Source organism: Canis aureus, chromosome 7 (genome assembly GCF_053574225.1).
Source record: "Canis aureus isolate CA01 chromosome 7, VMU_Caureus_v.1.0, whole genome shotgun sequence".
Taxonomy (NCBI): Eukaryota; Metazoa; Chordata; class Mammalia; order Carnivora; family Canidae; genus Canis; species Canis aureus.
The window spans coordinates 60,857,933-60,877,681 of NC_135617.1; the positions used below are offsets into that span (position 1 = coordinate 60,857,933).

Sequence of the window (19,749 nt, forward strand, 5' to 3'; positions counted from 1 at the left end):
AATCAGAGCCACCATCAAAAGATAATCATGTTATCAAGATCACTTCTGTTGGCTCTGAGCTTTATAGCTCACAAGATGCTCTCCCTGCCACCAGAGAGGGTATGCAAGAGGATATCCCTCAAAGGACAAAATGTTTGAGTTATGATCATACTTTAGAGGTCACATCCTCTCCCACAGGTATCAGTTTTGGGGTGTGTGTGTGTGTCTGTGAAAATTCAGCTACCTTTGGAATGCTTAATAGGATTCCCTACCTCCAAAGGCTTTGGAAACAGAAACATGTATTTAATGCTAAAATGAGGCTGAAGCTAGTGCCATCATCTTTGATAAGTCACAAGGCACTTTGGGATCTTAGAGTACCTCAGGGTTCTGGTCACTGAGTTGGGAGCTGTGCTCAGGTAATGGAACCCTCTGGAAGGGAATGCCGGATAACAGAGTGCTTGGTTTCATCTAACCCCGGATAGTATGGGCCTTCCCCCACGGCTGCTGACTTTTGGAGCTGCTGGTGGACAGACTCCCTTTCACTTCACCCTCTGCCACTAGCTGGGGAGGATGGGGAAGAGGGCTGGAGGGTAGAGGGGGAGGGCAGGGGGCAGTGCCGGAAGGCGGGAGTGGGGCTACTGTTCATCCCACCCCCTAACCTTTGTGCTTTGTGTTTTCTGTCCTTTCTTTTCAAGGGTTCTACCCTGGCCCCTCCTCTACCCTCTGCCATAGCAGGGTACAGAGCCACCCCAAAACAGACTGGAGGGCAACAGAGACTTGGACTTGGGGAGGTTCAAAAGTGAGCAGCTAGGATGCGGTGCATGAGGGTGAGGCACAAGTCCTAGGGCATGAGTCTGGCTTTCATTCCTAGATGAGGAAGGGGCTGTTGGCCCAGACATCTTCAACAAAGAACAGATTTTGAGAAAATAATATAGTGGGTGTGGGCATAGCTGAGGTGAATGAGCTATACACAGTGCCAGCCGTCCCTGAGGACACTTCAGCCAAACAGCACTGCCCACTCACTTAGGACATCCCCAAGCTGGGGTAAGGACCCTGAGGCCTCTACTCCAGCCAGAGATAGCTGGGGAGTTGAGGGAGTTGAGTTGGGAAGGAAGAAGTCAAGGGGGCAAAGAGGGTAGAGAGAGGAGCCAGGATGAGACTAGGTACATAGGAAACTACCAAGGACTGCACAAATATTTTTCTGACTCCCTGACACACACACTGCACCTTCACACACGCCTCCACACATAGGACTGCAACACTGCAGATTCAGTGGTGTCATTCACACTAGGGTCCATGTAAATGGTACTCTCTGGATTTGTGCAGTGCACAGCCTGAGCATCTATCCATGGGCACCCTGCCACATGCACAAGTGCTCATATATAAGCACACTCGTACTCACAAGCATACTTGCATGCACACAAGCATATACACAGATGCAGCCTCAATGCAATAAATATTTTGCAAACCTTCGGGTCTCATCCCTTCCTTCCCTTTCTGTATAGGCACTACCCTTCCTGGCACCCTCTTCACCTCTTCACCACTACTCCATTGCCCAGGGAAACAGGTGCTGGCTGTCAAGGGCAGGAATGAGGAAAGGGAACCTTGGAGGTCCCTGTGGTGACAGGTTGGGGGCTAAGAAATGAGCAGAAAGGACATAGCAATCTGGCATCCTGACCCTCCAGACAGCTCCATGTCCCTGGCTGATGCACCTACCCTGTGCTCTGTCTTCACCATGGCACCTGGAGGCCAACTGGCTTGGCTGAGCACCTACAGGAAGGAGTCCGCCTCTAAGAGGGGGCACCTGTGGGGCTGCTGCTGTCTGGGATTTGTCCTGAGCTCACAGATGCTACCTTGTCCTTAACAACCACCCTCTCTGCCACTGCTTCTAGACCAGGTCCCTCCACTCCTCGGCTCCAGCTTCTTCCGAGGGGCAGATGCCAGGCCCCCCGCTCATCTAGCCTCAGCTCCTAAGGAGCTAGGCCGCAGGTGACCGAACCCAGCAGGGGGTGATGGCACATGCCTTGGGTGAAGAGCAGCCTCCAGACTGGGTCCGATGTGGGAGGTGGGGGCTCTGTCCTCTGACAATGGCATGGGGAAGGCTCACTGAGTCACAGGACTGCTTCCCCCCCCCACCCCGTCACTGAGTATGGAGGCACCCGGCACCAAACCCCAAGCCCCGCTGGCCAGGCCCACGTCTCAGACACAGGGCCCCATGCCTTGCCCCGAGCCTTGCCCCGAGCCTTGAGCCTTGCCCGGTGCAGACAGACTGCCCCAGGCAGTCTCCAGTGCCCTGCCCCCGCCCTGCCAAGGAATCGCAGACTAAACAGAATCAACTCGGGGCTAGACGGACCTGACGCAGCCTGGTCTCCGACGCCCTGCTTTCCACTGGACTCCGGACGCACTGGTGGCTCCAGCCCAGTGTCTGCGCCCTGTCCCTGCCGCTGCACCAACGGCCCCACCGCTCCCTGCACCATGGGGCTGGCACCGAGCCGAGCCCAGGGAGCCGCGGGGCGGGGTGGGGGCGTTACAGTACGGTGGGCCGACGTCAGAGGGGCTGTATTGCGAGATGGGCGGGATGGGTGTGTGTGTGTGGTTATTGCGTCCTGGGAAGGAACCGTGGTCTCTGCCTGCGCCCCGCCCCCCCCACCTGCCCCCTCCAGGAGGGGGGGGAGCCCAGCCTAGGTCTTGTGGGTGAAGCGGGCCCACACCTGCTGCAGCTGGGACCGCGAGATGCGGAGCACCGAGGGCACGAGTCTGTGGTTGCCGGCGGCCAGGGGCGCGTGGCGCCGGTGGGGCGCCCGCACGGGGCTGCTCTCCGCCGAGCGGCTGCGCTGAATGAGCGAACCGGAGGAGCCGCCGCCGCCGGGGTGAGGGTAATGCTCGGTCTCCAGCGTGGAGGAGGAGAACACGGAGGACGCCAGTCGTCGCAGAGGGCTGTACCGCGGGAGGGAGTGCCCCGAGAGTCTGTCCTCCTCCAACTGAAAGAGACCAAGAGAGTGGAGGGAAAAGAGGCGTCAGGCACAGACTCGACAGCTCCGTCTCGGGGGCCACCCACCGCTCACAGCCCCTGCGGCGCTGGCGTCCCGGCCGGGCCCGAGGGGTGCGCGCACCGCCCCGACCGCCCCAGCACCTCGGCGCGGGCCGCCAGCTCCCTTCCCGCCGCTCCTCCTCCTCGCCGGCCCTCCGCACGCGCGGCCTCCTTGCAGAGACCTCGGCCGCTCAGCTCCCCGCGCAGCCTTGCTGCCCGAGCCCGGCCCGGCCCGGCCGGAGTTCCCTGCGGCGGAGGAATCCGCCCCTCAGGGAGGCCCTTCTGCAGCTGCTCCTGCCACCCGTCCCCCCAGCTGTTCTCCGTACTCCTCACTCCCTGCGCGCCCTCTGCCCCCACGGCAGCCGGCGGGGTGGCGAGGTCTCGGACAGGCCTCTGGAGCCCAGCTTCTCCTGTTCGCATCGCCCCACTTCCGACCTGGGTGGGACCTCAAGCAAGTGACTTCACTCCTCGCGCCTCAGCTTCCTCCCCTGTAAGATGCGGATGGCGATGCTTCCCACTTCCTAAGGCTGTCGTCATTCGGCTTAGGCGTTAGGACGCGCACAGCCCTTTGGACGGCGGTGGAGTAAACGCTGTGTTATGTGAGCTTTCTGATTATTCTTTAAGTCACTCTTCAGAGTGAGGAGAGGAACAGGGCACTGGTAGGAGGAGGGGCAGACTGCCACCATTTCTCCAAAGTGGCTTTTGCCCTGTCTCTTCCCCAGCTGCTGGCTGAGCCACAGCTCAGTGCCCTCCTGCACTCCTACCCTTGGAGGGGAAAAGGGAACGTGGGCCTGTGTGTCCCAGGCCTGTGGGGATGGAAATGCTGGCTTGGGTGTCACCAGACCTTTTCCACCTTGACCCCTAGCTCTTCCTGTGACTGAAACTAGTTTAAATAGCTTTTGGTGGGGCCTGAGGATGGGCTGGGCCAGCTGCCAGAGAGCTGAAGGAGGAGCAGGCCCAGGACACTCAGCTCCAGTGTCCTCCTTGTAGATGTCAGATGGGGGCAGAGGAATCCAACGTGGAACCTCCACCAGAGAGAGGAGGAGAGAGAACATTCTGATGGGAGTGTCTTTGCCCCCACCCTGCTTTCCCTTCTGCTTCTCTTTGGCCAAGTCTAGGATCCTTCTGAGCTGCTCCCAGCTGCCCTGAGGATTAGGGGTATAAGGCCCTCCATCCAAAAGACAGGCGTCTCAGTAGCTGCACACAGCTCCTCTCACAGCACTTGTGTGTAGCTTGAGTTTAAGACTCCAGCCAGAGTTTGATCACCTTCCAGGGGGACCTAATCCCAGCATGCTCCTGCCCCTTCAATCACCTTCCACGCCCAGCTGAAGTACTACCTTAGCGAGATCACCCAGCTTCCCGGGCAGGCTCCCTATTCTAGCAAAGAAGAGTTCTCCGTTATCTACCTTATGGCCCTTGGCAATAAACATCCATGTCCACACCTTGGCATCCCCGCCCCACCTCTCTAGAGTATGAGCTCCAAAAGGGGCAGGACCATGAAGCCTTGTTCATCTCTGGCCTCCCAGGCCCCAGCACGCTGCCCGGCACATGGCAGAGAAATGCTCTAGCGGCTGCCAAGCAAAGGTCCATGTACTCAGAGAATGCTGACCTGCTGTGTTATCAGCCAGAGACAACCGGCAAAGGATGGCAAACATCCTTCCCCCAAATCACACACTCTGCTGTTTTCCCCTCTGCCTTAGCTTTCTAGCCACTTCAAATTTGCACCTTAAATTCCTTGGAGAAGAAAGTGAGGTGTATGTAAAGAAAAAGTTTAAAGTATCACGGCATTCACACCAAGGAACAATAAATGCTCTAAAATTGCGCCTGGTTCCACATTATCCCTGTCCCTGCTCCCCACGGTGGGCAGGTGACAGCATTGTGGGTGCTCATATCTTTAAGGATCACTGTTAGGAGGAAGCTGACACATCAGACGCTGAGCAGGGCAAGCTAGATCTAGGAGGGAATTCCCCACAGGCAGGTGGCAGGGTGGGGAGTCCACAAACTGATTCCATGTGCGGCCGGGTTTCGGAGCCCCCACACAGGCTGGATCAGGACTCCCTCCAGATCAAAGAAAGAAGGAACAAGTGAGCCAGTCCACTCTCCGTCTTCCTCTGCCCTTGACAAGGAGGGTCTCTGCTTCACCTATACCGTGCTGTACTGAGATATTTGGTAAAATGTGTCACCCCCCCCCATGTGCTCACACACACACATACACATGCACACACACATGTGCACGCACATACACACGCAGAGGCCACTGTGCACACTGCTGTGCCCAAGGCACACCTGCTGACATGGCTCAGCCAGTGGGTGCACACACGTGTGCACGGCCCACATACATTGTACTCAGGCTCTCTCTGGCCTGTGTTTGCTCCTCTCCTAACCACACAGGCCTCAGACAGCACTCACCTGGCTTTACCTCTTGAACCCTGGTGACCCTGGGCTAAAGGATTAGCTCTTCCCAGCCTCAGTTTCCTTATCTTTTAAGGGACGGGGTGGGGGGTTGCTTTATTTATGTTACTGTTTTAAGGAAGACACGCGTGAAATACGTGAGGTGCTGAGAGCAGTGCAGCTCTGGTCGCTGTCACTGGGATCATTGCTCTGATTATTATCAGCCCTCCAGCTTTGCCATCCCAGCTTCTGGGGTTCTCTGTGCTCCCGCAGACCTACTGCATGCCCAGTAGACATGCTACTGTGTGCACAACCTGCCCCAAAGTGCACTCCTGAGCTAAGCAGACACGGCAACACACACACACAGCTGAAGAATGCTAACCAACTTCGCTGCTAGGGCTGTGGGGGAACCAAGGCCTGCAAACACCTAACACCCCCTCCAGATACATATAGCTCATCACCTGCCCTCGGCACAAGCAGAACCTGACCCCAAAACACTGAGACTCTCCAAGAGGATCATGCCCACCTCCCCAATTCTCTCTCCCTACCTCCTTGGCGGGACTCCCCCAGCGGAAGGACATTTTCCAGGACCTGGAAGGAATCTGAAGGTAAGGAAAACCTCCCAGATAGCTCAGCTCCCTCTCTGAGACCCAAGTGGCCCGCAGTCACCAGAAGGCGACCAGCAGAAAGCCCAGGTCCAGAGCCTCAGCCTCCTGACTTGGATTTTGGGTTGTCTCTCTACCCTGTGCCACCAATGGTCAGTCTCCCTCTGCAACTCTGCATTTCTGGTGGGACCACATGACCTTTGAGGCGTCTGGTGCCCAGCAGAGGCTAGAAGCTCAGGAAGTGTAGAAGGACTAGCTACTGAGCAAATGAATGAGTGCAGGAAAAAATCAGAGGGGAGCCGGGCAGATGTGCTGCCCCGGTGGGAAGAATGTCCCCAACACGGTCAGTCTGCTGGCCCCACACCCTGCCCTGGCTGAGCCTCCAGCTCAGGTTGGCTAGGACCTCTCCGGTTGGGGGCTCAGAGTTCCCACTTTCTGAGCCCTCAATTTTCCAGAGTCCAGGGCACAGCTAGGATGCACACCCCCAAGGACCTCAGCTCAGAGGCTCTCTCCAAGAGACGAGGGGGTGGGGCCTGAACACAGCCCTGCCTGGAGCTGCCCTTCTTGGAGGCACCCGCATGCTCCCAGGCTAGGCTTCCCAATCCGAGCACGCAGCAGAACTGCCCCTGCCCCTGCCCCCTGGCATTTTGCAGAGCCACCTAACGTGCGGTGACTGAGTGGAACGCGGCACAGCCCTGGAGCCCTCCAGCATCACCTCCTTGTCTCTCCACAGCCCATCAAAAGTGCTCAGTGACGGCACTGCTGTCATCGGCCGAGAACCCCCTGCTCACAGCCTCCACCCTTTCCCGGACACCTCTTGCTCCTGTCCACCCTGCCCCGCATCCAGAGCCCCCTGCCTTGGTCCAAGCCATCAGGGCACTCTCCTGCAGGCGCCTGCCGCGTGGCCTTCCTGCTCGTAGTTCTGTGCCCTTTCATCCGTTTTCATACAGCAGCCAGAGGGATCAGTTAAGAGTACCAATGTGATCACCTCACACCCCTCTTTAAAAGCCTTGGGTGGTTTACCGAGCCTTCAGAATCAAACCCTAATCTTTTAGCTTCACCCCAAGGCCCTCTGGGATGGGGCCAGAGACCTCCTTGGCAACCTCCCCTGCTTTGCAACATGTAATCAGCACACGGTCCCCTTGGCCTGGGAGGCCTTTCTCCTGCTTTGTCACCTGACTGCACTGCTCATAATGCAAGACTCAACTCAGAACGTGGAGGGCGCTTCCCCTGGGAAGCTTCGACTGTCCCCCAAGTATGGTTTTGTACCCTTACACCTGTCTACTTTCATCACAGCCTACAACTGTTGGGTGCTTCGTCAGTAGCCCTTGTGGAGCACACAGGGAGTACGTGGGGAGCACTCCAGGCAAAAGCTACGGGCATCCAGGGGTAGGGAATGGGGTGCAAGCCCAGCCTTACCTGTCTCTGCGGGCCGGTGGGATCCGACTCTCTCCGACGAGGGCGGGGTCCAGAGTGCAGGGGCGAGTGGGAAGGGCTGCCAGGCGTGGGGGGCTGTGACATCTCTGACCGGCCTTCCGCCTGGCTCAGCTGGGGTGGGAGGGGCTGGAAGGGAGTCAGGCGAGGGTCCTCCTCAGCCAGCGTCTGCATGCCTCGGCCCCGGGGCCTGACGGCAGCCTCTGCCCCCGGCCTCCGCCGCTCCTCGCCCTCCTCCGGCAGTGGCCGCAGCTCCTCGGGCTCCTCGTCCGTGGTGCCCGACGTGCTGGGCTCGGCGCCCGGGGGGAAGTCCTTGAGCTCTGTCTCCTTGTCAATGATAACCCACTCCTTGCTGTCAAAGTCCTCCTCCTCGGCCAGCGGCACCGAGCGGAAGGCGTTGCTAAGGGCCTCCTGTTCCACGGAGGCTGACACGTCCATGCGGCCGCTGGCCTGCCGGTCCGGGTGACCCGTGTCCACTGACAGCATCTGGGCCGGCTGTGAGGAGCAGGCCTGGCGGGACGGAGAGCCGGGCAGATCCATTCGTGACCTGCGAAGCCAGCCCAAGTGAGGCTCAGTGCCCGGCCCCTCTGAATCTCCAAGGAGCCCAAGTAGGCGGCCGGGTAAGGCCTGGAAACTACTGACCACAGCATGTCTCCCACCCTGGGCCAGGCCTGCTTACTTCCTGGGTTACCGTCCCTCTCCCCCCACCTCACTCTCCCTAAAGATCCCATTCGTTCATTCATTCATTCATTCGTTCATTCATACATTCACTCAACACACGTAAATGAATGTTTACTGCATTCCAGAAATACAAACATGCAGAAAAGAAAACCTGGTTCCTGTGCCCGAAGAACGCTCTCTTCTGGACCACCCTGGAAACTCTTAATCTCCCTAAAGCCAACTTCATGCTCCCAGTCCAGTGCTCACACTCCATCCGAGGCTCCCTCCTGCTGCCATCAGGGCACACACACCCACCTGGCCCTTGAGTTGGTAGTTGGTTTTTCTAGCTTCTTCTACCACCACCCTCCAGGCCTGCCTGGCTGGTTTCACCACCCCCAACAAAGTCCAGTGGCTCCCAGTCCCAAGGAAAGTCCATATTCCTTAGTCTGGCACTGAGGTGGCCAGGCTAAGGCCCAGGTTCACCATGCTCCTAACCAGACCCATCTCAGATTCACTGGCTTTTCCCCAAACTGCCTGTGTGCTCACACTTCTGTGCGGTTATGTACGCCACTGTCTCCACACGGCTGGACTTTCCCCTCTTTGCTGCCTCACCTGGCTCGGCTGTCACCTCCTATGGGGAGTTTCCCCATTCTGCTTGGTGGGCTAGTTTGCCTTCCCAGCGCTGTCTGTGTACCCCTCTCAGCCCAGAGCAGAGCACGTGTGTTTACATATCTGCCTCCCCAGGAGGCCAAGAGCTCTGTCAGGCAAGGACTGGGCCCCATCTGACTTTTCACTCTGGGGCAGTGACCCTACCTTGGGGCATCTCTTGCTATCACCTGACACTGTGCTGTGAACCTCAGATTACTTCCAGAGATTCTCATCTTGAGGTAGGGTAGGTACTTGCCCCAAGGTCAAAGTTTTGCTGGTTGTAGGAAGCTACACAAATACCAGGGTGTCCCCACTGGGAACCATGGAGGTTTAGCTCCCTTGGGGTTGTGCACACGCTCACACTCAGGCTGTGGGCAGAGGGCTGGCTTTTATTCTCCCCCAGCCTCAAGCCTGGGAGAGAAAGGGGTACAGCTCAGAGCCACTGTGGGGCTTTTTCAACATCCTCCCATCCTGGTCTGCGGGACCTATCTCCTCCCTCTCCACAAGCTTTTTATTGATTTAATAAGGCTTAAAATACATACATTCCTGAGGGAGGCCACCCAGGGTCTCCCATGTAAATGGCTGATGTGGCTATTTTTCCTCAGAGCGTGGTTTGTTTTGACAGACATAAAGGAGAGAGTGTGCCAATGGAAGAGAGGGGCGAGGGTTGGGGGGAGGTTGGAGAAATGGGGGGAATGTAGGCAGCCAATCTCATCTGCTTCATGCCTTTTCCTGCTCCCAAGAGCCCCAGAGCCCACCCAAACCAAACCCTCTGCCCTGTCTACAAGATCCTGAACCTTCCCTTCCAGAAAAATCTCTCTTCAGCCCATCCATCCCTGAAACAAGGGTTCGCTCGGAGTTAAACCAATTTGCTCTTTAGGACTGTCTGTTCAGGGCATTCCCACCTCTCTTCTTCACTGACATCCCTTCCACACTGCTGTTCCTCAGCTCTGCTTGTTTCCTGAACCCTCTGGGCTACCATGGACACAAACTCGGTCTTCAGTCCCAGGGAGGCCAACCTGCATGAGTGTGAGTGCATGTGTGAGGGCTGTTGGCCACCTGAGCACAGAGCCCATATGGGTGCAGGGACTGTGGTGGCTGCGGGGACTGGCACAAGTTTCTCCTGTCTTGAGCATTGCCACACACCAAAGGGGCACTGTGTCCCATCCCAGAGGCAGGGTGCAGCTGGGAGGAGGATCCAGAGGAGGAGCTGTGGGTGAGGCACGGCTGAGAAGGCACGCTGAGTGGTTGGGAAAGAGGACCCCCATCCTCCTGAGCTGGGCCTTGGGAAAAGACCCCTTTAGTGGTGCAAAGGAGACAGCAGCCCTGCTGAGTGGTGAAGCCCCATCCAGAGCCAAAAGAGAATGGGGACATCTCTCAGAGGCCCTTCCTACCCAAAGTTGTCCCACCCACCGGATCTCAGGTGGGTTCAGACTCTGGTCTCTGATGGCCATGGGCCACCCTCACCTCCCTCCATTCTGTAGGTTCCTTTTGGTTCTAAATTCTCTGTCCCACCAACCAGGCCCTCCTGTGATATTCAGACCCCTGAGCCCTGACCCCAAAAACTTGATTCCCTCCCTCTTGGAGCAGAGCACTCCCTGGGCTCTCCTCCCAGGCCCCTCCCTCAAAGTTGAAGGATGCTTAGTCAGCTGCTTTGAGGCATCTGTAATTAGTCTCCAGGGTGAGGTTCTAGAAGCACACCCACCGAGCAACTCGTCCCTCACCTCCTCCCAGGGCCTACCCCTCCTGCAGCCTGCCTCCACCTCACATCCCTCCATGGCACAAGATGCTCCTACTCTGGTTCCTGGCCCGTGGACCCCCACCCCCATCCCTCCCCAGGCCCTCCCATGCCTCAGTCACTCACTAACCAAGTCTGACCCCAGGCCCACATGGAGCCGCCTGAACACTCCCAGGGTCCCTGCCCATCTCCCCCTCATGTCCGATCTTTCCCACTGACCGAGACCAGCTGCGTGAAGGCTGAAGGGACCAGGGCGCCCTTGGGTGACTCCTGGCCGCACACCTACCTCCTCTCATGCAGCTCCACCCGCCCATCGGCTGTGGAGAGCCTCTCGGACTCAGGGCTGTTGACCCTCCGGTAGCGAAGAGAACGGACTGGGGTTGTTGGTGAGTCCGGAGGGGCGCGCACCGGAGAGCTAGGGACCCCCACACCTCGGCTCTGCTCCTCTTCCACCACACAAGGGGTCTGCAGGAGAGGGGAGTCCCATGAACCAGGGCCGATAGGGTGGTTTTCCCAGGGTGAAGGAGATGTAGGGAGGTCGACGCCGGTGATCCTGGCAGGGGGCGAGGCCGCGGATGCAGGGTGGCTAGGGAGTGGGCACACATGAGGGGTGGGACGGGGGCCACGGGCCGGGAACCAGGGTGGGAGCAGGGGGAGGCCACCCACGTCCTTCTCTCTGGCTGCAGTTACTTTGCTGATGTTGATTCGGAGTTTGTTCCGGTTGACATCCGTCTCCTCCCAGACTTCAGCCTCGGGACCCCCAGGATGGGGGGCCAGGTGGGGGCCGGGACCCAGCCCCTCAGGGGGCCGCCCAGGCAAGATGGGGGGTGCGTTCTCCTGGTCACTCAGGTGCTCGCCCTGCAGCACGTCCTCGGTGTTCTCCCGGAGCAGGTCCCCGGGCACCGGCGTCACGTTGACCACCCTGGAGAGGCCGGGAGGGGCCGTGGGCAAGGCTGGCAGGGGTGCTCTCTCCTACCAGCACAGGCCCTGCAGATCACTGCCACCCCTGGGAGTGGGCACAGGAGGGGCCTCGGCCGGGATGGGGGCATCCCCAGGCCCTCTCAGGCCTGCACAGGACTACAAAGGTGGCTGCCCAGCATGAGCTCAGCACCACTTCACCCTCTCACTCCAGGAGACCCATTACTTTGCAGGCGCTGCCAGATTTCCATGGTAGTTCACTGGCTGACCTCATTTAGGCCAGGAGTGGGTCTAAAGAGAAGAAGCACTTTGGAATTCCTTGAGTGGTCCATGCACCTCGATGTGCTGAGTCTCTTTCCTGGAGCCCCTGCCCATGTCTCCCCCTGGCTCTTCCCCCCCCCCCCCCCCGGGGGTGGGGGTGGGGCCCTTCCTCACTCTGGCCCCTCCCTGGTGCCTCTGTCTTTGTGCGTGTCACATGGTTCTGGTATCACTGACACCTGTCCATTACAAGTATCCCAGACCCAACTGAGAGCACTCTGAAGGCAGGGGCTGCAAGTTTTTTCTCTGACACCCACAGGCCCTGGTGCCAGGGCTCAAGACATGTCCACTAAATGAATACCTGTGAGCAACAGAAACAAACTGTGGGGCTCAGGTCATTTCACTCAGGGCTCCCCACTCCCCAGTAAGGTCAAAAATCCAAAGGAGGATGACCACTCTGTCCCCAGATTGAAGGTGGAGATGTGGCACCACTGCCTGGGGTTCGAGAACCCCACTGTTGAGCACCAAGAATAGGAAAGACAGCCAGGTGTGTCCAGGTAGAAAGAGAAGGAGAGGGCTGGCTTTTGAGGTGACAGTACAAGGCAGGGGTCACCTCGCCCCCCTCCAGGCCATCGTCCCTCCCAAGACTCACCCAAACATGGCTGCCGTCTGCCGGGTGTTCTGCTGGGGTGGAGTGGAGGTGCTTGTCGACAGGAGGGCATCGGTGCCTGCCTTCTCCCAGTCAAAAGCCTCATTCTCAGCGATGCCCCGCTCCTTCATGCTGTTCTCAAACACCGACATGATCAACTGCAGGGGTGGGGGTGGCGGGAGGACAGAGAGGTGACCCTGGGGCTAGCCAGGAGGAGGGGGCAGTGGCCGGGACTGCAGGGGGAAGAGAGGGACCTTCCAGGACAGGGATGGGCCAAGAGGGAGCACTGGAAGGAGAAGGGCACATTGATTTTAAATGAAAACATGCACACGATATGCAAATCAGCATGCAAATTACCATCTTGGTTTGAGCCCCCCCTGGCTGGACACAAGCCCTATGAGATCTGTCCCCTGCTCCCCATCCCTGGCCTGATCTGCCATTCCCACCATCTCAGGGGGAGCCTCAGCAGCCCGAAAGCTCCAGTAGTTTCCCAGAGCCACCACCTGGGGTCATGCTTCTGCACGAGCTGCTTCCTCTACCTGCACTGCCTTAACCACCAGTCCTCTCCTCTAGGACACCTTCCCTGATTCCCCCACCCACACACTCCCCGATCTGCCGCTCTACATTCCTAGCAGTCAGCACACCCTGTGCTCTCCTGTGCTCGCTTAGCAGCTGTCTGGGCTGGGGAACCCCAGGAGGATAACTGGGGGAGGGGGAGGCAGGACCTTCTGTTGTCCAAGTGAGCCATCTCTGCCAACAGCCAGGGCTCTAGGCTCAGGACGTGGTGGGCACCTACAGGCCCCCAGCCCACTCCGCTTCTGACTTAGCTCTCTCCAGAATGCAGGGTGGGTTTTTTCTGCTGGCAGGCCCCATTTCACTGGGGGCCCACCGTGTGCCTGTTGCTGTGTTCCCTGTGGCATGGAGATTTGTGCCTGACACATAGTGGGTCCTGGGCAGAACATTGCTGATGTATCCCCCTTCTCCTGTCAGGCTCGGTGAGTCCCCTAGGGATGTGATGGTGGCACCCTGGAAAAAGCACTGGGCTTGGGAGTCAGAAGATGTGCCCGAGCCCACCCCTGTTCCCAGCCATGCTATCAGGCTTTAGTTTCCTCATCTATGAATTGGGGACAACGCAGAGTTTTGGTGTAAAATACATGAAAGCTTTGGCTTTATTAACTGTTAAGTGTTGGGATAATAACATAAGGGACACACATTATCACCAAAGACTTGTTTTGAAGTTTAAGTGAGTGAATGCATGAGAAGCACTGAGAACAGGGTCAGCTGTTGATAAATCTTAGCTATGAATGCCATTTACAGGAGCACAAAACAGTTTCATGCAGTTTGAGGACCAGGGAGAGATGCACAGGCTAAGCTGGCAGGGGAGTGGGGCCTCGGCAGTATGGGTGCTGCTGGGGACAGTCACCCCCAGAGAGGTGTCCAGGGATACAGAGGCCAGGTGGCAGCTCCCACCTGGTAATCAGGCTTGGTGAAGTAGTCAAGGCTGGCGATGTGGTCCAGGAAGAGGTGGAACTCGGAAGGCATGTGCTTCAGCAGCATCCGATGCTCATACTTCTCCTTGATCATCCCTACCTGCTCCTGGAGGCAAGACGGCACGGGGTGATGGAGCCCCAGTGCCCCCACTCCCCCTCCGCCTCCTCAGACCCAGCTGCACAGGGCTCACCTTGTCCTTGATCTTCCTCCAAGGCAGCTGGCCCACTGCAAACTCCACCAGCATGTAGAAGAGGGACCACAGGTCATCGTGGCGGCCCATCTCCTGGGGGTAGGGGGGTGAGGGGAGTCATCCACAGCTATCAGGCCCTTCCCTGGGACTGAGGAGGGGGCACCTAACACCCAAATCCCCCTGGGCAGACCTGAGTCTCCCTGAAACCACGGCTCTATCCCTGACCCTCCAAGACACGTAGAATCCCAGTGTTAAAACTTCTGTCTGTGCCTTGTCAGCCCACACAGACTAATGGTACAAACAGAGAGGAGGGAATCCCAAAAAATAAGGAAGAAGGGGAAGTCATGGGGAGATGGCAGCAGAACCTTCCTCAGCCCTGGTCTCTGGTGGGGCAGCTTCCAGCTCCTGCCCCATACTTCTCTCCCCACCCCACCCCGTGCCTGCCCTACCCTCTTCCTCTGCTGCACACTCTGCCTCCGACCCCGGGCCCCAATGCCCCTGCATCCTCAGGCCCAGCTCTGCCACTCACCCGGTTCTTGTGGGCATTGACTGAGGCATAACGAACAGTCCCTCGAAACCCGGCCACATTCCGGGGCTGTGAAAAGAGAACACAGCAGGACCCTCACCCACTGCCCCTGACTTGGACCACATCTCAACCCTGCTTACTGAGCCTAACTCCACCTACTTTAACGCTGACTGCCTCCAATCCAGCCCCCACGTTGGCCCGATCAGCAGCAGGCCTGCCACACCAAGCCCAGCTGTACACCTGCCTCCTGCCCCTGTTCACGGTCCCTTATCCATTCCCAACTGGGGTAGGCAGCCAGGTCACACGGTGTGGATATGACATCCACCAAGAGCTCAGAGCCAGGGGACAGGCCAAGTATAGACTGAGCTGGGTGCTGCTCATACTGAACCCAGGCGGGGCCTGTCTAGGCAGCTGCAAGGAGAAGTTGGTGGAGGGTTTCCAGGTCAGGGAGTCAAGCAAGGAGGCCAGAGGTTCCCGTGAGCGGCAGTACTCACAGGCCGAACGTCCCCTGTGGTGTTGGTATACTGCCGGGCCAGCCCGAAGTCCAACATGTAGCACTTTCTGTAGGTAGAAGGCAGCCTGCCCATGGCAAAGTTTGACTGGGGAAGATAGGAGCTGTGACCGTGGGGTTCCAGACCCAAATGGCCCACCTCATGGGGCCCCCAGACATGTGTTTAGGAGTAAACACCATCATGTACTATCGAAGGTCATGGCATCGCATCCAAGAAGCAGGTGGGATCGCCCTCTATCACAGTGAGATGAGAACTTGAGAGATTTTAGAGATGAGGAGGCCGAGGGTCAAAGAGCTTCCAGGGGTTCTCCAAGATCACACAGCAAGTGATGACCCAGCTGGGGGTTGAACTGAGGTGTGTGTGTCCAGCCCTCAATCCTTGAGGCTCCCCAGCAGGGTAGTGTGGCTTAGTGTCACTGTCTTGCTCTAAAGCAGCAGAAGACCTGCGTTGTTCTTGCCATGTGACCTTGGGCCATTCAACCAATCTTTCTGGACCTCAGTTTTTACCCCTTACTTAAATTGGAGGTTTTTACAACACCAAGATCCAAGATGCCACAGAATCGGCTACTTGGAATTTCTTACTAAGCCCAGCCCTTTGGTCCCTTTCACTCAATTCTCCAACCCCTGCACCTTTCAAAGTTCAAGGACTAATCAGGGAAGGGTTAAGAGAGAAGAGAGGAACAGAGGGCCAGGCAGGGGCGTGTGCTCTTGGCAGGCCAAGGAGAGGAGGAGAAGGGGCTCCGGGCAGAGAGCAGGAGGAAGGGACAGGTATTAGAAGAGACTATTCCTGCCCCAACCACTGCTCTGGAGGAGAAACCGCGGGACCTGGGTGGGGGGGGGGGGGCGGGGGGAGGGGGTCATGTAGCGCCACCCTCACCGGTTTGATGTCCCGGTGCAGGAAGCCCACGGAGTGGATGGCCTCAATGGACTCCAAGATCTGCTTGCCCAGCCGCAGCGTGGTACTCAGGGTGAAGGTGCCTCGCGGCTGGCTGCGGCGCAGGTCGGCCAGGTTCCGGCCCTGGGGGTGGTGGCGGGGCCAGGCTAGACTCAGCTGCCCTGCCCCCTCCACCCTGCACCACTGTGACACTGGGCCCAGCCTCATCCCCAAAGCTTTGTGCCCGCTCCCCACCCCAGTGGTCACGACCCCAGCTTTTGGGGGAGAGTGGAGGGAGGATCCCACAGGGACTCACCTGGAGCTGCATCACTACGTAATTAAACTTCTCATTCCGGCCACAGCCAATGAACCTGCACACGTGGCTTTTCCCTGTGGGGCACAGACAGGGGGTCTCCCAACTCCCACTCCTTCTCCCTCACTTCCAATCTTAAGGCATCTCCAGTGCACTCCTGATTCCTGGTTGCATGATGACTTCTCCCACCACGTCCCTTTGGCCCTTTCCCATCACCGCCCTTAGACTCTGGCCCCATCTCACCATCCCCATCTGTTCTCTCACAGCCCCTAACTCCAACCATCACCTCTCCCCTCGCATCCTCCTGCCCTTGGCCCGCACCTTGCAGCTTTTTGAGCACAGCCACCTCCATCTTGAGGACCTGCTTGGGCTGCTGGGCTGACTCCACCTTGAGGGCCACGTTCTCCCTGGTCAGCAGGTCCATGGCCTCATAGATCTCACCAAAGCCTCCGCCCCCGATCTTTTTCAGCTACAAGATGGAAGAGGGGGATAGGAAACACAGGGGTCAGACTCAGCAGCTCCTCATCCCATCCATTGCTGGGTCATACCCTTCCTGGGTGGGGGGCTAAGGCTAGCCTTGAAGGGGAGGACTCCCTGTCTCCCTTCCTTGCCCCAACCACCACTGCTCCTACTTCCTCTCCTAGTGCCAAGCCCTAGTGGGTTTCACGCGCGCACACACACATGCACACACACGCATGGTTAGATGTCAGAGTGCAAGGTGGGAGAGGGTATGAGACCTCTGACTCCATACAGACATGGAGACGAGCCCGTGTAGGATCTGAAGAGACCATGGGCCATATTGAAACTTTTCTTCCCTGGAAGGACAAGAAATACCACACTGCCCCCCACCCTCCCTCCCACGACTACATTGAACAACCACCATCCATAAGGAAAACTAATTTCTAGAACCTTTCAGCTTCAGAGTGGATCCTCCAGAGAAGCTGGCCCTTCCTCGGGTTAGCAGTATCCTGACAGGTGTCAAATGGAGAGAGTACTGGGGGAGGGGTGCATATTTGGGGAGGAGACTCAGCAAAGGGTATTCACTGCCTAGGCCTGCTGCTAAAGCTCACAGCACTCCCTAGAGCCCTGGTCAGATGCCCCAAACCAGGATGAGCCTCCCCTGGGGGCAGGGGCCACTGCGAGACCATGGTGGAAATGGCAGTTTGGACAGTCCATCTATCCCCCCAGGGGGCAAGGCAGTACAGACCTGACCCTCTAGGCCCTCCTCCTCCAGCATCCCAGGACAGGCAGTGAGAAAAGGCAGAGGGGAGAGTTGTGTCGGAGGAAGAGTTGGCAAGGGCAGATAGTCAAAGCTGAGTTACGGGGAGGGATTAAAATAATTTCAAGTTAGGGCAGCCCTGGTGGCGCAGTGGTTTACCGCCACTGCCTGCAGCCCAGTGCGTGATCCTAGGGACCCTGGATTGAGTCCCACGTCAGGCTCTCTATATGATGCCTGCTTCTCTCTCTGCCTGTGTCTCTGCCTTTCTCTCTGTCTCTATGAATAAATAAATAAAATCTTTACAAAAATAATAATAATTTCAAGTTAGAGGCACCAGGGTTCCTGGAGAGGCTGTGTGCTACTGGCAATGATGAGGGACAAGGAGAAGGTGCTGGGTTCTAAGTTGGGATTCATTTGATTAAAAAAAGATGTACAGGGCAGCCCGGGTGGCTCAGCGGTTTAGCACCGCTGTCAGCCCAGGGCCTGATCCTAGAGACCCAGGATCGAGTCCCATGTCAGGCTCCCTGCATGGAGCCTGCTTCTCTCTCTGCCTGTGTCTCTGCCTCTCTCTGTGTGTCTTTCATGAATAAATAAATGAAATCTTAAAAAAAAAAAAAAAAGATGTACAACTCACCTCATGGGTGGCCTGTCCTCTCTGAACATCTTCCAGAATGCTCACTCGCCTCCTGTTGGCTTGTTAACTCACCAGCACAGCTGGGCTTGCTAGTGATTGGGCAGAGGCCGCTCTCATCAGCCAGCCTGTAAACTGACTCTGAGCCTCCCGTGTCTCCAAGCCCTCCCCTTAGCATTTATCCAGTGCTCTGATCCCATTAAATCTTTAATGGTGGCTGAAGCAGGGGGTGAGGGTGGAAGGGGGGCAGGGCAGAGCCCAGGACTGGGAGTTCCCAGCAGGTTACAGTTGAAACCACTCCAGGAAGAGACAGGAGGATGAAGGGAGGATTTAGAAGAGAAGTGGAAGTCTGGCTGCATCTGGAAGGCTCTGGTGCCCAGGAAGGAGACAGGGAAAGGAGGAAGAACAGTCTGAAACCAGAGTCTCTCTCTCCTTGAGACAAAAGTCATACTCCTAGAAGAATCTCAGAGTCAGGAGGGGATAGATGCAGACTCAAGGAAGGCAGTGGCATATCTCCCTCTGGAGAACTTTAAACTCAGGGGAGATTCTAGTATCTTCTAGAATCCTTTATGGCTTGTTATAGGTGAGCATGGAAGGAAAGGGGGAGGAGGAGGGACCAACAATCACATCTCGGGTTCTGTGATCTAGACTCAAAGACATCATCTCAGCTCCTTCCCTAAGGTTCTTGACAACACAAGGGCAGAAGGTCATAAGAGTCACCATTTTACACAGAAGGAAAACTATGGCACAGAGAGTTCCATTCTCTGCCCCAGGTCACACCACTAGTAAGCGGCAAAGTCAGGTTTCATTTAAACCCGGGCAATCCCATGCAGAACTCACACTCTTAACTGTGATATCACAAGAAATGGTGATAGCACAGGGCTTAAAAGTCTGGAGTTTGGGACACGTGGGTGGCTCAGCGGTTGAGCATCTGCCTTTGGCTCAGGTCATTATCTCAGGATCCTGGGATCGAGTCCCACATCCGGCTCCCCGCAGGGAGCCTGCTTCTCCTGCTGCCTAGGTCTCTGCTTCTCTCTGTCTCTTATGAATAAATAAATAAAATCTTAAAAAAAAGGGACACCTGGGTGGCTCAGCAGTTTCGTGCCTGCCTTTGGCCCAGGGCGTGTTCCTGGGGACTCGGGATCCAGTCCCACGTCCATGGAGCTTGCTTTTCCCTCTGCCTGTGTCTCTGCCTCTCTTTCTGTGTCTCTCATGAATAAATAAATAAAATCTTAAAAAAAAAAAAAAAGTGTGAGTGCTTGAGAGTCAAGCTTAGATCTGCCAGCCTCCAAAATCCTCACCAGAGGTGTAAGGAGTGCTCCTGGCAGCCAAGACATTTCCCATACCTGCTCCCCAATTTCCGAGGGTGGCCAATGGTATTTCTCTACCATCTTCACTTCCAGACAGAGGCTGTTTCTCTTCCCTTTGACCCTATTCCTCCCCTCCTATTTTTTTCACGACCCCCTCCCCTGTCAAAGGAACTACCTAAACTGGAGGGCTAATCTGACACAAGAGGACCAGCATTCACTTAGGAAAAGGGAAACCTGGTTTCCTGGCTCAGCTCTGGGTCACCTGGAGTTAGTTTCTTTCTTTTTTTTTTTTTTTTTTAAGATTTAGTTATTTATACATGAGAGACACACACACACACACACAGAGAGAGAGAGAGAGAGAGAGAGAGAGAGA

The 19,749-nt window shown here is 57.0% G+C and overlaps 1 protein-coding gene across 6 annotated transcripts in view; it reads right to left on the reverse strand.

Annotated features, from left to right (window-relative positions):
• The window catches only part of TTBK1 (tau tubulin kinase 1), a 42,308-nt gene that overhangs the window by 17,021 nt on the left and 5,538 nt on the right, over nt 1–19,749 (reverse strand). For 2 of the 6 annotated variants that reach the window (XM_077903935.1, XM_077903934.1), the window contains exons 3-14: nt 16,538–16,685; nt 16,220–16,293; nt 15,907–16,047; nt 15,013–15,117; nt 14,522–14,587; nt 13,993–14,085; nt 13,782–13,907; nt 12,315–12,469; nt 11,153–11,408; nt 10,773–10,951; nt 7,426–7,987; nt 2,691–2,960 (exon numbers count right to left, since the gene is read on the reverse strand). In XM_077903935.1, coding sequence (XP_077760061.1) covers nt 2,691–2,960; nt 7,426–7,987; nt 10,773–10,951; nt 11,153–11,408; nt 12,315–12,469; nt 13,782–13,907; nt 13,993–14,085; nt 14,522–14,587; nt 15,013–15,117; nt 15,907–16,047; nt 16,220–16,293; nt 16,538–16,685 — 2,175 coding nt within the window. The remainder of the gene's footprint in view (nt 1–2,690; nt 2,961–7,425; nt 7,988–10,772; nt 10,952–11,152; nt 11,409–12,314; nt 12,470–13,781; nt 13,908–13,992; nt 14,086–14,521; nt 14,588–15,012; nt 15,118–15,906; nt 16,048–16,219; nt 16,294–16,537; nt 16,686–19,749) is intronic. The other 4 variants (XM_077903937.1, XM_077903939.1, XM_077903936.1 and 1 more) reach the window with 3 other exon arrangements.